Source organism: Xenopus tropicalis, chromosome 8 (genome assembly GCF_000004195.4).
Source record: "Xenopus tropicalis strain Nigerian chromosome 8, UCB_Xtro_10.0, whole genome shotgun sequence".
Classification (NCBI taxonomy): Eukaryota; Metazoa; Chordata; class Amphibia; order Anura; family Pipidae; genus Xenopus; species Xenopus tropicalis.
The window spans coordinates 108,666,196-108,686,548 of record NC_030684.2 but is presented as its reverse complement, the minus strand read 5'-3'; the positions used below and the strand labels follow the sequence as shown (position 1 = coordinate 108,686,548).

At 39.4% G+C, this 20,353-nt stretch overlaps 1 protein-coding gene across 3 annotated transcripts in view; it reads left to right on the top strand.

Moving 5' to 3' along the window:
• Window positions 1-20,353, top strand: part of slc25a21 (solute carrier family 25 (mitochondrial oxoadipate carrier), member 21) — a 203,392-nt gene that overhangs the window by 157,229 nt on the left and 25,810 nt on the right. For all 3 annotated transcript variants that reach the window (XM_031890479.1, XM_012968463.3, NM_001017069.2), the window contains 3 exon segments: window positions 342-401; window positions 1,170-1,277; window positions 5,016-5,180. In XM_031890479.1, coding sequence (XP_031746339.1) covers window positions 342-401; window positions 1,170-1,277; window positions 5,016-5,180 — 333 coding nt within the window.

Here is a 20,353-nt window from a genome sequence, read left to right as displayed (position 1 = left end):
ACTAAAAGTTAAAGGTGAACAACCCCTTTAAGAAATTATGATACAAGAGCTATTTATATAGTAGCCCATTAATCTATTAGGTTATGTTAAGAGATTATTTATTTTAATCAGGGTCAACCTAGTTCCCTTAATCAGGGTCAAGCCCATTAGACCATTAACTTAATTTTTCTATTGTCAATTTAAAGGACACATTGGAGTACTTACAATCAGATAACTGGAAGATGAGCTGCAATTCTAGTTACTGTATATTGCCAATGATATCAGAGCTGCTACTTATCATCACTATTTCCATGTTTAATCTGCCTTATTTACACTTTCATGATTTAATTGTTTATTTTCAGTTCTTTACATTTGAGCAGTACAAGAAGCTTTTGGTTCCACTGTCTCTGCCACCTGCATGGGTAAGTCTCAATCGTCCATGTGTAATTTTGTTTGTTTCATCAAAAGGGACAATAAATATTACCTTTATCGTTGGCCTTTTACAGAATTAAAACCGGTTAAATAGAATTTTTTAAAATTTGAGGAAAAGGCAGATCACCTTTACACAATGTAGCAGTCAGTCAAGAATTCTTGTGTTTTTTGACTTACCGCTATGTGTTTCAATACAGTTCATTCCTCCATTTTTATCAGCCCTGTGTATAAAATACTATTGCAACCCAACACACCTCCCCAACACAACTCATCTTCTATTGTTAGTAAGCCATACTCCATGCCTAATTTTGGAATGAAAAATAAACAAAAAACTCCTCTTAAATGTGTTTCTGACTCTTTCACATGTGATCATCTATTTGTCTTTAACTTTTATCTTTAAAAATCATTATGACAAAACCATGCCAATATCTAGTAGAATTAAGTCTAAAACAACTGGACTTTTCTGAATTTTCTCTTGAAAACTTTTCACCATGAGAATCTTCATAGACAACCATGCCAATGGCTTTAGGTTTAGATTGCCATGATGTTTCCTAATTCTGTAGATGATATTATGTGCCTGGAAAAATATACTAATCACAACAAAGTGCCCTAAAGCCTTAGCACGTTATTCCCAAGAAACCAGTGTTTATGTACTGTTGGGCAGTGCAGAGAAAAGTCTTGCAAACATGAATTTCTGTCAGTAAGTGGTAAATATTTTTTGTTCTATTTTCTTCACCTATTGTATGTTTTATTCCTAGGTGTTTGCAATTGCTGGCTTAGGATCAGGACTTACTGAAGCCATTGTGGTCAATCCATTTGAGGTAGTCAAAGTTGGACTGCAAGCTAACCGTAATGCTTACGCCCAGGTAATAAGCACCTTTTTGTCAGATGCAAGAAAATGTACAAGTTTCCTATAGAGAATGTGGTGAAATAAATCAGTTAATTGTATAGTGCAATTAGTTAGCCATAATATTTACATTTTTGTGAATATTAGAGGTATATTCCTATCCAGGTTCATAAAAGGCACTAGGGCATTGACCAAATAAGTACATTATATCCAAAAAGTGTCCTCCCTGTGTACAGCCTTCCCACAGAGGCAAGCTATATCTGGGTCATTTTGGATAAATGTAGCCTTATGGAAACAGTCCAGTAACTTTATATGGGTTAAATGAATTCTGTAAGTCACCACTTAAGCAGTAAAGTAATTGCCTTCTAGTTGGCTTTGTGATTTTTCTACTTCCCAGCTACCGACAAAAAATGTGTGGCAAAAAAACTCCTAAATTGTGGGAATGCTTCACCAGGTAGGCTTGGGAAGGCAAGTAAGGATAAGATTGCTAATTTGATGAAACATTTATTTGCTGTCCTAGATATTCCTTTGATAGGGGCTTGAACCCAACAAGCGTGAAATCCACTGCTGTAGAGCAAGGATCACGCCACGCCAGCAAGCTAAGAAAAGTCTACAGCTATATAATTTGATGATGCAGTTGCCTGACTGTAGAATATGTTGCTTAGGCCTCAGGGATGCAAAATGGGCCCTGGAATTTCAAGGACTGAAAGGCCCAAACAGCCCCCCACCAACCCACTAAATAGTGATTGTCTATGGCATCTTACAACAGCCCCTCTGGCATTTGCCAGAATCCACAGATTGCCAGTCCGGGCCAGCATGCATGTCTCCCTTTTAGGTGATTGTTAATGACCATGGCCAGATCTTGGTTGGCAAGACGTTATGAACTGCGAGATCTAAAACTTATCTAGAACATATGAATGGGAAATTGCAGGCAACTTAATTGTCCCAGTAAGAAAGACTTGCCTTAAGCTGGCCATACACACAAAAATTTTTTGACCTCAGGTTGGCGATATCATGCTATTAGATCATTTTGCCCTAGGGCATAGGAGCTGTCAGACCAAGGACAGCATCGGTGAGCCAATTCTGTCTCTGACGATGGGGGAATCAAACCTGCCTGAACCTGGACAATATTCGGGCAAATATTGATTGGGGATGCCAATCACTGGTCACAATACACAGGCAGACTAGCTGCCGAATGGGTCTGAAGGACTTGCATTGGCAACTTTAATCTGCCCATGTATGGCCGCCTTAAGGCATATGTTTATTTGGTTCATATTATCCACTTATTTATATACCGAACTGAATGGATGAGTAAGCATCAGGTTAATAATTAGCTACAATACCAGTCATGCCACTGTCAGTGCCAAGTTTGTCGCTGCAATAGGATGCCATATGTGCTGCTGCACCAGGCTTTCTTGGCTGACGCAGATCTTCCTGAAAAGTCCTAGGCCAGCTGCTATATGCAAACTTTGCTACTGACAATGGCAATGTTTATTCCATAATACAGTGCAAATTTACAAAACCCAACAAATTCTGGCAACATGGAATGTTCTGTTTGTGGTGGTTTTGAGCTCCACTCATATGCTCATTTCTGGAACCTTCTCTGGTTGTAAAATAGAAACTACAGGAGGGATAAATTCTTCTCTATAGAAATATTCTTTTAGCCATTCTGTATTTACTTCCATCTCTGAGGTTTATATTCCCATATCCAGTGTCCGACTGAGATGGCAGGGGAATGCTCTCAAAACTTTAATTCCTCCTCTCCTCCTTCAAACTCTTTATTATCCTAGTCTCTTTTCTCTACATACGATACTTTATTCTTCCATCTATCAAGCTTCCATGTTCCCATACAGAAATAGGGAATGACCATGAAATAGGCTAAATAGATAGAAGCAAGAGGGTCCGCTGACACCTGGGCCCAACGGGAGTTTTCCTGGTATCCTGGTGGGCCGGTCTGACACTGCCCATATCCTTGCAGTGATTTTTTCCACAATGAACGCACCTTTACCCTACAAACACATGCCTTGATGCTTAGGGCAAAGTTTTACTCTGGCCTTTGGGCTTTCCAGTTTTCTCCCACACCTTAAAAACATACTAGCATACTAGTTAATTGGCTCCTCAAAACATGATCTCTGTAAACTGCTGTCTAGAAGTCTCATTTGCACAGAATACATTGTAACTATATTATTAATGATGATGATAATAATAAGAGAGTATTTATATTAACTTTTAGTATTTTATAGATGGACCTATTTTGAGCAGCTTTTCAATATTCTGATCAGCAACTGACCATAATAGCCAAAAAAGTGACAGTTTACTTATGTGACAGTGACAGTTCATTAATATTTTTATTTTGAATTGCTTATCTTTCTTTTTAGGCCCACTCCCTTTGATCTTCCATTTTGACCATCAAACTGCTACCTTGTTGCTAGGATAAGTAAGCCCTAGGATCCAGATAGCAGTTGCAAATTCCAAGCCTGAGTGAAAACCACAAATGTTACTATTTAAAAAACATTACACAAAATGAATTAAAACTTTTAGATATACAAGACAAATACAAATGGCAATATAATATCATATGGGTGGACCATTGACCTTTGCCGAAGCTTCTATCCCAGGCCATGTGACTTAAACTTGCTTTGATTATTGTAAACATTTCTGATGTGAATTTAAGCTTCCTAGAGCAAATGCAGAATAGGGGAAGGAACTCATTTTGGGGGCAGGTGAAAAAGGTATGATTTGCATTGGAATACTGTGTTACAGTTTTGGACTTATCATATTACATAAAATCTAGTATTATAGCTGACTTCCACGTGTGTTCTTATCAGTACAAAAATATGTTGCTCATGTTGTCCCGTCGTGCAGCAAAGGCTCTGTGTTCTCACCTACTGGAACACGTCACAGCTTTACTGTCAGGATGAGACTTAAAGGCCAGGGAAAGGGCAGCTCTCTCATGTCATGCAGGGTTTGCATGTTAATATATCCTTCATATTTTCCCCATCTTATTTTTTCCTTAATTGTATTCTCTCAGCATTTCACTTGTTTTTTTTTTTGTTTTTTTTTACATTTTTCATGAAAAATCATGTTATAGTAATACCATTTGTACTGACCTGTTACATTTAACTTTAACCACGAATTATTTTTGTTTTGAGTATGTTTTTTCTTTCAGGTTGCAGGTATGATGATGGGGCAGCCATAGTGCCCTCATACACCAACCTGTATCAGTTTGAGCAAAACATGATTATACCTATGTATGGAGAGAAATGACTCTGTTGCTACATGGATGACATGTTTATGGAGCACAGAGCAGGAGTTCTGTATGATGGCAGAACTTAATGTTCTTGACAGTCCAGTAAAATTTACATATGAGATACATAGGGAACTTTTAAATTTTTTAGATGTTCCAAAAACATTGACCTTTTTAACAAATATGGAATAAAGATTGTGATTTTTTTTTTTTTTTAATTTTTAAAGGTTCCTGGTGTGCACCTTGATTTCTAAGATTTTTGTATGCAGCATCAATAGGTAGCACCTGGGTCATATTTACACGTGGGGTGTTTTATAAAGGGGTAGTTTGCCAGTTCACCTTAAAATTAAATGTTAGTTTATTATATACATCAGTATTCTAAGGCAATTTGGTTATTGAAATAGTTAGGGGGAGCTAGGGTAAACTAAACTCAACTTTAAGAAGGTTTTGGTTTTTATATTTCAATATTAAAAAGGAGCAGGGCTGATAACACATATATCTCTTTTACAGCAACCATCCACCTTTGCTCAAGCCCGACACATAATAAAAACAGAAGGGCTTGGCCTTCGGGGAATTAATAAAGGACTGAGTGCCACACTAGGGCGCCATGGTGTGTTTAATATGGTCTACTTTGGATTCTATTTCAATGTGAAGAATGCAGTGCCATCAAATAAGGTGAGAGTATTACCCTGTGCCCAAAGATAACTGTAACCTCAACCCATACCCTTTCTATTTATGAAATTCATCTATTCAATGAATGGTAGGACTGATGAATCAATAAAGTGTACTCTGCCTGCACCTTAGAACTAGTGCTTTATCTTGAGTATTAACCTATGGCAAATAGTTGTGGTTTAACATAATATGAGCAGCAAAGATGACTGTGCTTGTTAGATGGTGAGCAATACAACTGTTTTCATGTTAATATTTGTATTTTCAAAATAATTATTCTTATGAGAAAATGCAGAAACAAATCTCCTTGTATGACATTTAGGTGGAGGCCGGATAAGTTTTCCCATGCTGGGAACGTGATAGCGGACACCAGAATTCATATGCTTATGTCAAGTTTTATATATGTACAGTATACTTAAGGTGGCCACACATGTGGCGATTTTCGATCGTTCCAATCGCCCACTAACGTTTAGGGCTGAAACGGCAGATATGGAGGTAAAAACAATTGGATTTCTACTCCTTCTGTCGATTCAGCTCTGAAGGCAGATTTTGCTCAGGTGCCTTCTATGGCGCCCAATCAAAATCTTTTAACCCACCCGATTGGCGAGTCAGCAGCCTCCTGCGATATCGGTCACCTCACCGACTTGCCATACACGCACCGAATATCGTACGAAACGAGGTGTATCTGAAATAGTTCATTGGAGGAAGATAACTGAAAGCATGAAGCACAATTACTGCCTGCTCAGTTGTGTAACTGACTTGTCCTAAAATGTTGAAAATCTAAATTTTTGAGTATAAAATATATATTAGTGTCTATTTATATTTTTTTCTTAGGGGCACTGATTTGCCTTTTCTATTATAATTATTATAGATTTTCTTTTTAGATTACACATTTTTGTGGCAATTACTTTGTGGCACATTTTTCTATAAACTTTTAGTACAAATATGGGATCTATTATCTGTAAATCCGTTATTCATAAAGCTCTGAATTACAAGAAGTCTATCTCCAATAGACTCCATTTTAGTAAAAAATGTAAAAATTGTTTCTTGTAATAATAAAACAGTACCTTGTACTTGTTCCCAACTGAGATGTAATTAATCCTTAATGAAGTCCCGAGCATTCGGGATAACAGAATCCATACCTTTACTGTGGTTTTTCATATTTTATAGGTCGGTATGTCTATTGCAGTTTATCCTTTTGTGCCCTAGACATGCAGGCCTAACACTATAATATCTGTAGCCTGACTGGACTACATCTCTTCTTTAACCCCCATATCACCTGCCCAATTGTTACTTGCTGGTTGCATTGTCAGGGTTCCACTCTTTACAGGATCTGCTGCACTGTGTTTAATCAGCATTATCTGGTAAGCCAAATAGCTTAGCTACTGAATACGCCAAGAGAAGCAAGCTGAATGCGCCAGAGATACGACAGTTCCCATTTTTGGTGCTTAATATGGCAGTGCAATATATAGCACTCTACATAATTCCAATGAACTCTTTTAGTGGCAATGTTTCAGAGTTCTCTGACATCTTTCTAAAACTTGGTCATTTTATACCCCTTGTTGCCACATGGATTAATAGAGAAATACAGCAGTTAATACACAGGACATAAAAATCACTGGTCGGGTTGTCAACTTCTCTACCAAAACTAAAAAATAACAGCTTTTTTATTTTTACCAGGCTGGTAAAATACTGGTCAGATGGCAGTGCTACTTACAATCAAACTTTCTCAAAGATATATAGTAAGTAATATACAGAACTGTCAAGAGGTTGAGGCAACCACTGACATCTCACACACAGTTTCTGTAGTAAACCTATCATTTACTGAAAGGCAAGCTGAGAGAAAACAAAAATTGGAAAGCAGCGCACACGTTATCCTGTACTTATAGTAACACATATCGATTATAGTTCCTTTTTAACCCATTAGGAACTAAATTATTTAAGGGCGTTATCAGCCATACTTCCCTCTTTCTTAGTAATAATTCACTGTCAACCCATTGCCTAACAGGGAGGACATTTTTCGAAAATCATGAACCTTAAGTCTGAGTACTTAAGTCCTTTTTCCATAAAACATCAAAGCCAACGACTTAATATGCCTTACCTTGTAGTGAACCCATGTTGTGATGTAGGTATACTCCAAGGACCTGTTTTATATATATATATATATTTATATTTATATATATATATTGCTGAGTTTGCTACACTGGCTACAATATTTGCCAGTTTATGGTTAAGCATTTAATGTCTTTGTTTCCTTTTTTCTTTTCTCTATTTTCCTGTACCATCTATGGTTACATTTTCTGCATTATTTGTCAGTAGATAAGTATGAACTTTTTTAACTTGGTATTTCTTGCACTACATGCTCCCTTATGCATAACAATGACTTTGTTATGCTTTAGCATACAGGGTTAACTATTCAGTCATGTGACTGGGATGGGAGTGTGGGGCTTGGGGGAGTGTCTAGAGGTTTTATCTATTTATTTGCTGATTTTAACTGTGTATGTGGTCTTGATAATGGTCTTAGGAGGAGACCGAAACGTTGGCCTGTTTTAACAGCATGTTTAAATAAAAGTAACGTTTTAATTTTTTAAAAATATCCTGGTGTGCACCCAATTCTTGGACTTCTGGATAATTAGACACATGGAGGTAGCACCCAGGTAATTTATATTACGGGTTTGGTGTGCTGAAAATTTTGTGGACTGTATATATATATATATATATATATATATATATATATATATATATATATATATATATACACACATATATATATATATATATATATTTATATATGTTAGATGTAAAAAAATCAACACAACTTGCTTTTTAAAACTGAAAGTAACAGAAATAATGCTTCAGTCATATACTTGTAAGGCTCTGCTGGGGATTGATCCCAGGACCTAGTGGTTCGTGGCTGCTCTCCCTAACTGTTGAGCCAGGAGAGCAGCTGGTGAGAGAGGATTGCTTTGTAATCCCTTTCACCAGTGTCCCAGCAGCCTTATTGGCTAGGTGGGGTCAGCCAATCAGGGCTGACTCTGCCCTATATAAGCCCAGCCCTCCTCACAATCAGGGCCTGAACATTGATTACATTCAGCACTGTGGCCTGACCCTAGCTGGTGTTTCCCGTTTTGGCTCCTTTGTCTTGTTTCTTCTTTTCTCTGCTCCTTAGCCTTGCTTCCTTGTCCCTACTCCCTTTATCTTGTTCCTCTTTTCGCTCCTTGCTCCTCTCTCCTCAGTCCTTACTTTTGCCTTGTCTAGCCTTGCCTGTTCTGTTCTCTCTGGTCCTGCCTGATCTTGCCTTGTTCCACTCCGTCCCGTCCTGTGTCGTCTAGTCTATGCCCGCTCCGTCCCGTCCTGTTCCCGTCTGATCTACGCCCGCTCCGTCCCTTGCTGTTCCCATCTGATCTACGCCCGCTCTGTCCCTTGCTGTTCCCATCTGATCTACGCCTGCTCCGTCCTTTGCTGTTCCCATCTGATCAACGCCCGCTCCGTCCCTTGCTGTTCCCATCTGATCTACGCCCGCTCCGTCCTTTGCTGTTCCCATCTGATCTACGCCCGCTCCGTCCCTTGCTGTTCCCATCTGATCTATACCCGCTCCGTCTCTTGCGGTCTCATCTTGTCTACGCCCACTATGTCCTGTCCACGCCTCCTCCATCTTAGAACAGCCCCTGCCTGAAGGACTCGCCTTCCCTTCTCCCACTCACCACAGTATAATCCTGACAATAATGTCCTCAGGGCCAAGTAAAATGGTCACAATATGGTCACGAAATGTTGTTTTTGTGTGTGTGTGTGACAGGAGTATAGATTTAAGATATTGTCTTGGTTTCTTTATTTCCTTGTTGCTCACTGCAATGATACAGAACAGCCTGCCGACCAGGAAATGACAATGGCATTAACTAAATTCTCCAGGCAGTATTTTATCTGTAACCTTCTGTAAGGGTAAGCAAGCTTTGAACATTGTTGTTGAGGACCAGACGGGAGAGTTTAAATGCCACAAGGAAGTCCCAAAAGGTTTCCTTTCTATATCCAAATTAACAAATGCACACAAAATGTAGACAAGCCAGCCCCTTCATTTCCCCCTTTACACTGTATTCATACTATTCTGCTAAAGGAGATGTCTTTGCTGATTTGACCACACAGGGGGTGGTCCACAAAGGGCTGACCCCACTGTTTAACAACAGAGCCAAGCTTCTTATAAAAAAAAGGGGCTCTTAAAAATCTGTTTTAAGAGATAGATATTCTATTCAAACAGATTCGGAACTGTGGCCAAGTTGGCAGACATAGTCGGCCCCTGTAAGGCCAGTTTTGTTGTCATTTTTGCAAAAATGTCACTAGGGGATAGGCAACTCATCCCATAACCAGTTTAACCTGGCTGTGAGTATGACTGTTGAGTCAGGCTGCACTATGCTAGTATGGTGTACTTTATACTTTCCAGGGCTATCACTTAAGCCATCTGTAGTTTAATTTGTGTGCTACATATAATATACCGGTATATTATGGTACTAATTACATCATTCATAATATTCTTGGCAAGTACATTTGCAAGTAGTTTTCCGAGTAGTTTTCCTTGCAAGCCAACAGGCACTTTGAGACATTTTACAACTCCTCTGCAAAGCCTATAGTTATATTTCATATATAACCCTATAGCTATTGCTAGAAAACATTTTGGGGGGGGAGTTCGGATGTCCTTTTAAAGAAAAATGTATGCTAAACATGACACTGATTCACTCTGCAATATTGACTGATGGGGACTCTGGTGGGATAGTAAGATTTGAAATATTACAACTTAAAAAACTGACAAAAAAACCTCAATGCATACATGGTGATATATACAAACAAATACCTATAATGTACTACTTGACATTACTATTTTGCTGTTACCCATGTCTTACACAACCTCACTAACCCACCACGCTATATTTAATGGACAAATCAACTACTTCTGCTGCTTCATTAATTTAATTCTCTTAAGCATCCTCAGGGGTTTGATTATGAAGCTAATTTATCAAAAGAGGGGAGCTAAAAGGTGCATGTCACAATAGTAACAGTACAGGAATAAGATGAACTGTGCAATGTTTAGGCATTGTGTGGTGTTTGTCCTGTATTCTGTATTATGTTTTAGGTGAATTCCAGGATTGTTGTAATTAAATCTTAAGGTCTGTTTTTATGTAGCGTTTTTGGTTATTGATGCTTGATTTGAAAATTGCATTAATACATTCATATATTAATGAATGTAAAAGTATAGGATACCTTATCGAGAAACCCGTTATCCAAAATGCTGACTTATGGGATGGCACTCTCCCATAGACTCCATTTTTAGAAAACAATTCTAATGTTTAAAAATGATTTCTGTATTCCCTTTAATAATAAAACAGTAGCTTGTACTTGATCCTAACTAAGCTGCATGAATCCATATTGATGACAAAATAATCCTGTTGGGTTTATATAGTTCCTAAATGTTTTTTTGCAGACTTAAATTACGGTAATCCAAATTATGGAAAGATCCCTTGTCTGGAAAACCTCACGTCCCAAGAATTCTGCATAATGGATCCTATATCTGTAGTAAAAAGTGCAATGTTTGCTCCAGGTCAAGTAAAGAATGGCAGACATTCAACAGGTAGCATTTACTGGTCTATTGCAATCAGACTGTAAAACAAACCCCGGTTTTCACATGTTAAGGCACTCCCCACTGAGATGTTTTGGCAGGGCATTCATTTCATAACTATTTTATGGATAGTGAGTGCTATTTTCAGCTTCCTGTAGATTTGTGTTTGTGGTACTGAAATAGAACTTAATGTCCAGTTTAGCCAGCTAAGCAACCATGGCATTGAAAGAAATACAGACATGCATAATAAGCCGAGTAGGACATTTGCACAGCTTGTATAAAACACCTTGCAGGGGTAGATGAGGAAGTGAAGCAACTGTTTGTAGCTGAAACAATTCAAGAACATTTAATCCTATGGACAATATTTTTCTTTCCTGAGCTAACAAGAACTGGCCATTCTGTATTGTCAACGTCTTTCTTTTCTGTTGGCACCAGTGAGGAACCAGCCTGGGAGTCTCATTATCACAAACGCTGGATTCGTTTACAGATGTAGAATCCTGCACTAATGCTAAAATGAACTCACAACTTCATAACCTGAAAGGAATACTGAAAAATTGTGATTACAAATATGTGCTTGTAAACATACCTCAAATAGGGCATCCTTAACCTTTTGTATGCACAGCCCTTATAGACATGTCACGATTGGCTGTGGCTGTCACTTTGAAAGGTCACCGGAGCCATCAATCAAATATTCTGCCGACTGTATGTACTGTGTATAAGTGAATGCCCCAATTACTGTTAAATATAAATACATAAAGAGGTCTGTGACCTATATAAAAATATTTGGCTTGCAGCTACATGCTTTAAAGGGGAACTGCACCCAAACACAACTTTTTGAAAAGTAAACATAATTTCAAGCAACTTTGCAATATATATCAATAAAAAATATGCAGCCTTTTCATGATTTTTAATGTAATAATATGATTTGGAACAGTTCCCTAAGCCCCGCCCCCTGTTCTCCTGCTGATTTGGCTGACTACTTTGATACTCAAAAAAAAAATATAACAGTAGTTGACTGTCCTCAACCCCATCCTCCAAATCCCACAATTCCCTGCACATACGATATCAATAAGGAAAGGAACATCATACTGCAGTGCATTGTGGGTTATGTAGTTCCTGCATGCTGTCTGTAAGCTGTGGAGAAGTTGGCACAATTTTATTCATACTTTTTGAATAACCAGATAACAGTAATAGGTATATTAGGGGTTTCTGTGTTGTGTGGAGCTATTTAACAAATTATGGTATAAAAGCCAGAGTTTAGGCCCCTATACACGGGCCGTTAGAAGCTGCCGATATCCGTCCCTTGGACCGACTCGGCAGCTTATCTGCCCGTGTAGGGGCAGAAACGAGCAGGCTGGCCGACCAATATCTGGCCTGAAATTGGCCAGATATCGATCGGCCAGGTTAGAAAATCCAGTCGGATTGGGGACCGAATCGGCTCAGGGCCAAACAATCGGATAATTTTTTTTGTAACTTCAAGCTCCCCGATATCGCCCACCCGTAGGTGGGGATATCGGGGGAAGATCCGCTCGCTTGGCGATCTCGTGTATGGGAACCTTTTCCCTTTAATATTATTCCAGATTTCCATGGTGACATCCTTCTTAACAGAAGGAGGTAAGTTATCCCTCATCTATTCTCTGCCATCTATGAAAGTTGCAGCACAAAGGGAGCCACCTCTTTTTTAGAGCATGTATTGTCACAGTGACTGACCAGTAATTGACTACTCTGTAGTTTATCTATGGTAGAAGACTAAATTGATCTGAAACATGCCATGCTTTGGCCTGACTGTATGCCATGAGTATATTTAGGAGTCGGGTTCATCTCATTTTTAATATTTTCTGTGCTGTAGCAGCTCCTTTTCATAGAATAATGACTAGATTTTTCAATAAAAGCCAGGTTATAATGTTCATATAGCATATTGTGTAATGGTAATTCCATGGAATACTTACATTTGGATTTGCTAGTTTAGTTGAGTAATAATACAAATAGGCACATAAAGGCTACTGTGATACGTGATAAGTGATACTGACACGAAAAAACAACTTTTTAAAATATAAATCTACATAAAAAGTTGCCTATAGGTCGTGTTGATAATTTTTTATGGATAGGGCTGCTTTTGTAAGTAATTGTTACTTGAAATCCCAAAACCTGACTCTTTTGCCAACCTGACTGTCTCTTCTCAGTCTGTCAGTTACAGCTTCTAATGCTAACGGCCTCCTGCTGCACAAATATGGCCGCCCCCTCATAGAGGGACATGGGGATCAGATAGGGAATGTAAAAGCATTGGGCAAATACTTTTATGGCCAAATTATAAATAGCATGTAAAGACAATGTTATGACAGATGTAAAAATAATTTCATTTCTGGTGTCAGTATCTCTTTAAGAACTGTTATATGCTCATGGAAAGCGGGTGGTTGGTCATTGTTTGATGTGAGTTTGGTGGGTAGTCAGTCAGTCAATAATAGGTACTTAAATGCACTAGTGAAGGTGTATTTTTATAGTCGATTTCAGAATTGAATACAAAGACTGCTGTTGTGTTGCTAGGTGCACACAGCAGTATAAATATTAAGATTACTGAACTTGGAGTGAATATGAGGTTACAGTCAGTAATTCTTCATTGAACTTTCTACCTTCTGGGAGTGTCATCTACCATCTGCAGTGCTTACAGGCAATTGTTCTACCTCTGCCAACAAGAGGCTGAGCCAAACCAAATGTTGCATAATCAAACACAGGTCTGTTAGAGCAATGTACATATACTGGCTTTTTATAACTTTCTTAAGTTTACTGCATTATCTAAGAGGTTTCCTGAGGTTTCTCGCCTTGGTTTAGTAATGCATGTATCAAGTGATGTAATTTAGTATAGTAGCACAACGGATCATTTTGTGCTACTTACCTTAATGTTACTAAAGATTATGTTCAGTATGATGCTTATACGCTGCTTTTTTGCCCTTGCAGCATGTGTGAATGCAAGGAGCAGGTGACTGGGTAGTGAGTGTGTTGGCAGGTGCATAGCATCAGCAGTGAATACTAGGGATGTAGCGAACCTCAAAAAAAAAGTTCGCGAACCTGTTCGCGAACTTCCGCCGAAAATTGCGAATATTCGCGAACTTTGCGAACCCCATAGACTTCAATGGGAAGGCGAACTTTAAAACCTAGAAAAGTCATTTCTGCCCAGAAAACTGATTTTAAAGTTGTTTAAAGGGTGCCACGACCTGGACAGTGGCATGCAGGAGGGGGATCAAGGGCAAAAACTGACACACGTCGTTTTTCGAAATGATCGGTAATTTTGCGACTTTTTCGTATTTTCCGGCGCTTTCGTAAAGTTATCGTAAGTTTTGCGACTTTTTCGGAGCTTTCGTAACGTTATCGTAAGTTTTGCGACTTTTTCGGATCATTCATAACGTTATCGTAAGTTTTGCGACTTTTTCGGATCATTCGTAACGTTATCGTAAGTTTTGCGACTTTTTCGGATCATTCGTAACGTTATCGTAAGTTTTGCGACTTTTTCGGAGCATTCGTAACGTTATCGTAAGTTTTGCGACTTTTTCGGAGCATTCGTACCGTTATCGTAAGTTTTGCGATTTTTTTCGGTGCCGGCGAACCCAAATTGCGAACATCACGAAAAGTTCGCGAATTTGCGGACTTGCGAACACCCGATGTTCGCGCGAATTAGTTCGCCGGCGAACAGTTCGCTACATCTCTAGTGAATACATGTTTGTATAGATGTGCCAACTGCCCTGTTCTGAATGAACAACCAGACACGTGATACATCAGGATGTTGTCCTGGGTATCTCAATGAGTACCAAAATAATGTACAAATTTATTTTGTATTCTATCTGAGCACTTGGTTTCCTGTTTCCTAGGCGAGATCAAAGTTGTCCCATTGACCCACTGAACTTTTGGGCCAGCATTTAGAAATTACCTGACCTGCTTGCCAAATTGCAATTTTCTAGCAAGGCATGAGCATTGCTAACAATTTTATTAGAGGAGGAACAAGCCGGGACATTGATTCAAAATAGACGCTGTTATTTCAAGTACATAGGCCCAACCAACCCCCCCACCAGCCCAATAAAGTAACTGTCTATGGCATCTTACAGCAGCCCCTCTGGCATTTGCCAGAATCCACAGATTGCCAGTGCTGGCCTAAGGAGCACTGGTGGATAAGGAGATTATATAGAATGTGCAATGACCAGTCAAAATTAAATGGCAAGGCAACAGTAAATTCTAAAAGAGAAGGGAGAAGCAGAGGTAAATAAAAGGTAAATAGCAAAAGATAACATGATAATGAAAGGTAGAAGAAGAAGAAAAGACTGGAGAGAGAATGTATGGCTATTAAAGGAGAAGGAAAGGCTAGTAAAGAGTTAATCTCAAAATGCAGGCACACCTTCAGTTGTCTCAATAGTGCCCTTAAGTCTCCCCATATTTATCCCATTCAGAAGATCTGAAGCCAAACAGTTAGAAAAAACGCTGAGCTGGGTAGAGAAGATTCCCATAATGCCTCGCTCCTGCCCAGACTTGGCGACTTGGGACTGTAGGCGGCGCATGCGCACCCCCCCTAGAGTCAAGTTGCCATGGCGTGTATGCAGCCAAGTCTATGCATGCGTGTATGCAGCGGCACAGAAGAAGAACAGACAGCCGGCAAGCAGGTGCTGGTGGGGGGAGAGGCAAGGTGGGGAGAGGCAAGCGGCGTGGGGGGTGCTGACAAAACAAAGCGAGTGGGTGGTGTGTGGCAGCCGGCAAGCAGGTGCTGGTGGGTGGAGAGGCAATGGGGGAGCGGACCGGAGAGAGCGATCGGACGGGGGGGGGTAGGGTGCTGACAAAACGAAGCGAGCGGGTGGTGTGTTCAGCCGGCAAGCAGGTGCTGGTGGGGAGAGAGGCAAGGAGGGAGCAGACCGGAGAGAGAGATCGAGCGGGGGGGTTTGCTGACAAAATGGCTGCGCCGTTCACTGAAACAAGTATGTAGAATGTAGCAGGTGTTACTATTTAATAGTGTGCTTCATAGATTTTGACTTTCCTTGTCCTTTAAGAAGAGCAAAACTTATGTAAAGCACAGGGAGTAAAAAAGATAGGGAAAGAATAAGAGTTGATAATAAAGGGGAAAGAATACAGATGGCAAGGGAAAGGCAAGGGAAAAGCAGTGGACAAAGACAGAATGCAAGGAGGTGGAAAAGAGACAAAAGAAGGAAAATAGAAGAAAGAACTGAAGAATGAAAAGGTAGAAGGTAAGGGAAAAATAAGAAAGGTGGAATAGAAAACAATGATGGGATTGACTTCCCCTTGAAAATGTGTGACAGAAAACAGTAATGGTGTTAACTACCTCTTGAAACTGTGTGAAATTAAAAACTATGATTAACTTCCCCTTGAAAATGTGTAAATGCTGATTTAGGAATTTAGGACTTCAAAAATTACAAGTGGGAAAAAATTGTATTAGATATGAAAATTTCGGATCGTATCGTGGTCATACAAAAAAAAATAAAATATTGTGGTACATTCCGATTTTGTATCTGAATGATCATAAAAGGCGCGAAAAAATTTCTGACTTAAAACCTTCTGTGCATGATTTTGGAAGCCTCCCATAGTGGTAATCTGCAGCTCCAACCCGGCCCAAGGAAAGTCTCCCATAGGGCTCAATGGCACTCTGCAGCTCCAACCCGGCCCAAGGAAAGTCTCCCATAGGGCTCAATGGCACTCTGCAGCTCCAACCTGGCCCAAGGAAAGTCTCCCATAGGGCTCAATGGCACTCTGCAGCTCCAACCCGGCCCAAGGAAAGTCTCCCATAGGGCTCAATGGCACTCTGCAGCTCCAACCTGGCCCAAGGAAAGCCTCCCATAGGGCTCAATGGCACTCTGCAGCTCCAACCTGGCCCAAGGAAAGTCTCCCATAGGGCTCAATGGCACTCTGCAGCTCCAACCTGGCCCAAGGAAAGTCTCCCATAGGGCTCAATGGCACTCTGCAGCTCCAACCCGGCCCAAGGAAAGTCACGATACCGAAGCTTGAATGAATAATGAAAATTTTGTACTTGTTGCGACAACATGATTTTGTTGCACAAATTGTCGCAAAGTACGAAAAAGTCCTGGAAATTAATGAAACAATCGCAGAAAATACACTTTTTTTTTTTTATCGTACCCAATTGTACATTGATAAATGGGCCCCTTAGTCTGCCCGACTGAACAGCCTTGGGGCTAACCATTTAGATATTGTACTGTATGGCCAAACAAATGGATTTGCCATCCATCTTAATGGGAGGTTTCTGGGGGCCAGTATATTAAATCACTACAGATCAATATGATCCTAACTTAAGGTTAGTTACTGACAACAAATGGAGGTATAAGCCTTTGGCGTGTGTCTGTTGGAAACCCCCAGTCAGTGAGCCCATATACGGATTAATATTTGCCAATTCTCATGCACTGCGCTGATTTACCATTTTTTGAAATATCTGTATAATATCTGGGTTATCTGGCTTATGTTGGTACAAGGTCTCATTCTAAGGGGCTGATTTACTAAGACACGATTTCGAATCCGAATTGGAAAAATTCCGATTGGAAACGAACATTTTGCGACTTTTTCGTATTTTTTGCGATTTTTTCTGCGTCTTTACGATTTTTGCGTAAAAACGCGAGTTTTTCGGCGTCTTTACGATTTTTCCGTAAAAACGCGAGTTTTTCGGCGTCTTTACGATTTTTGCGTAAAAACGCGAGTTTTTCGTAGCCATTACGAAAGTTGCGCAAAGTCGCGATTTTTTTCGTATTGTTAACACTTGCGCGCCTTTTTCGTAGCGTTAAAACTTAAAAGGCGCGACGTTTCGCGCAAGTTTTAATGTTATGAAAAAAACGCGACTTTGCGCAACTTTCGTAATGGCTACGAAAAACTCGCGTTTTTACGCAAAAATCGTAAAGACGCCAAAAAACGCGCGTTTTTACGCAAAAATCGTAAAGACGTCGAAAAAATCGCAAAATTACCGATCATTACGAAAAAAACGCAATCGGACGCATTCGGCCCGTTCGTGGGTTAGTAAATGTGCCCCTAAGTGTGACAGCACCTAACTAGTATTCAAAGAAAGTACTCGTCAACAGGTAACAGGCCCCGTGCTGGCTGTACAACTTTCAAATTCAATCCAAATAACCTGGAGAGTACACATGTTCTTCAGTGCAGCAGTGTAATTTATTGAGATATCACTGCACCTAACTAGTAATGCAGATATTAATTTAAATAAATCGAGTACACTTTCCCTTAATATAACTCAGAAATTGATTTGTGCAAAAATCTGTCAGGTTAAAGCAATGCTTGATGCTTAAATCTAATTTCAGGTTTAAGTAATACTTCTGCTTACTTCTAATTGTTTTCTTATGTCTTAACCATTCAGTATTTGATTCTTCTCCACATCTTCCCACTCACTATTATGCGTGGGAACCACCCTTGGATCCCACACCTGCCTATGGTGGCCATACAGGATCCTGCCTGAGTCAATCACTCATTCTTTTTCACCAACCTGGGATAAGCAAACTTTACAGGAAAAATAACTATACCTTATGAGCACAAAATCAATATTTGTTTCTTTTCTTTCTCATTTTTCTGTTAAAGCCAGTTATAAAGCATGTTTAAAACCTGTATTTCTCTCATTTAAACTTCCCCTTGCTGCTTTGCTTTTATTTATCTACACCAAGTGCACATTTAAGCATCAATGTAGAATTTCTGAATAACTTAATTCTATACTTAAAATGTGCCTGTCACATACAATTAGTTTCACCCGCAGCAGCAGCATACCTTTTTAGCAGGTTGAGGGTTCAAAATTCTGTTTAAAAAATGGAATTTTGGTTTTTCAAGTTACCAAAAAAAGTTTTTTGCTCCTGTCGTAGGCACCCCCCAGTGATTAAAATCATCCGCCTGATACCTTGGGTGGTGCTCCTGTTTGTTGTCTTCTCATTCTGGTCTAGGCAGATGCGTGCGCAGAAGAGTAAAAGCCAAAAGTAGGAATTAAAAGGCGTCTAACTGGTGTCTAACTTTTGGCACCCCCCCAAATTTAATGTTTCCTTCTTCTTTAAGCCAGGGCCAATGTGCAAAGGGCAAAAGATCAGGTGCAATAATAAATCAGTTTGCTTCAGTTCAAGTAACCCAAAATCTTTACTGAAGCAGATTCAGTATAAAAGCATGATATCCTTTGCTGGGTGGAACACCATCAATGTAGAAAATTTAGAAAATAAAGGGGAAGTTTAATTTACGAATTATGTTTTAGTAAAATTAGCTTATTCTAGTTGTTTTTCCAGAATGCATCTGAAAATTTGTTTTAGTTATCAGGGTCACTGACCCCATCGACCTAAAGCATTGACTGTGTGGCTTCAAGTTTACTGCTATTATTATTTTTGTTGCTTGCCTTTTTTTATAGGCCTTCTCCTATTCATCTCATTTTGATCTCATAACTGCTCCCTAGTTGCAGGCTACATTCCAAACATGAGTGCTGCAGAATAAAAAAGGTATGACAATAATAATCATTTTGAAGGATAACTTAAAAAAAACAAACAAAAAACTGAATATGAAGTATAGACCAGTTGCAAGCAGTTTTAGAATTTGTGCCCATAATATCTACCACACAAATACTGCAGTATGTAACTAAAGAATGTTCCTGTTCCAATAGTTATTGGTGGTAAGAGTAGCTGGTAAATAGAGATCAGAATGAATGTTTCCGGGGCCTCGATGATGTAACTAGGTTTTATAGGTTCTATTTGTTCTGCTTCTTCATTTCATTCTTCTGATGAAAAATCCAGGCACTTTATCCTCAACTGGTGCTCCTTAACTTGCACTGATGCAGAAGGTAGAAAGTGAAAGATGGTACAAGCTATGTAAGCTTTGCTATGGGAACTGTTTCAAACGCCGCATCCTTAGTGTAGCTTAGTGTCTGAAGCTGCATGCTGTAAGAATAACAAAAAAAGCCTTTTGGCGTCCATGTTGGATTGCATCATAGTTGATGTTGGGAGCTGCTCTGTCAGCAGTGTCCATAGTAATGCGGCGTGACTGTCACATTAAATTATAAATGGCACACTATTACATCAGAAGACACTTTTACTACAAACTTTTTTTTTACTACAAAAGTTTTGCTACAAACTTTTTCAGGGGACATGGAATCCACTGGTTCCTCCCCAACTGCCTCTTATTTCAAGTTGGTCAGCAATATCTCCATGGAGCAAAATTCCTCAAGTCTTTTATATTACTTTTACTCTTTTTCTCTTTGTTTTACCAGTGTAGTTCTGCCCTATAAGATATTTTATTGGTATCGCTTTTCTCCTAACCCTTTAAATAGTGTCAATGCATATAACCTTTGCACTCATTCACAGAACACTGCATTGCTTGAGAAGGGTGCGTGATTATGAACACATTATATATATGTGGATGCAATGTGAGGACCATATGGACTTCAGGGAATCAAAACAGTGTTTACATGAGAGTAGACACACCACAAGTTGTAGCATACAAGGTTTTCTTGGTTCATTCTCTGTGTTTTCCCAAGATTGCAGCTTTAGGCCTGGGAAAGGATGTGTAAAAGCCAGTGGGGACCCATTTAAATACAGCTGTTTTTCCA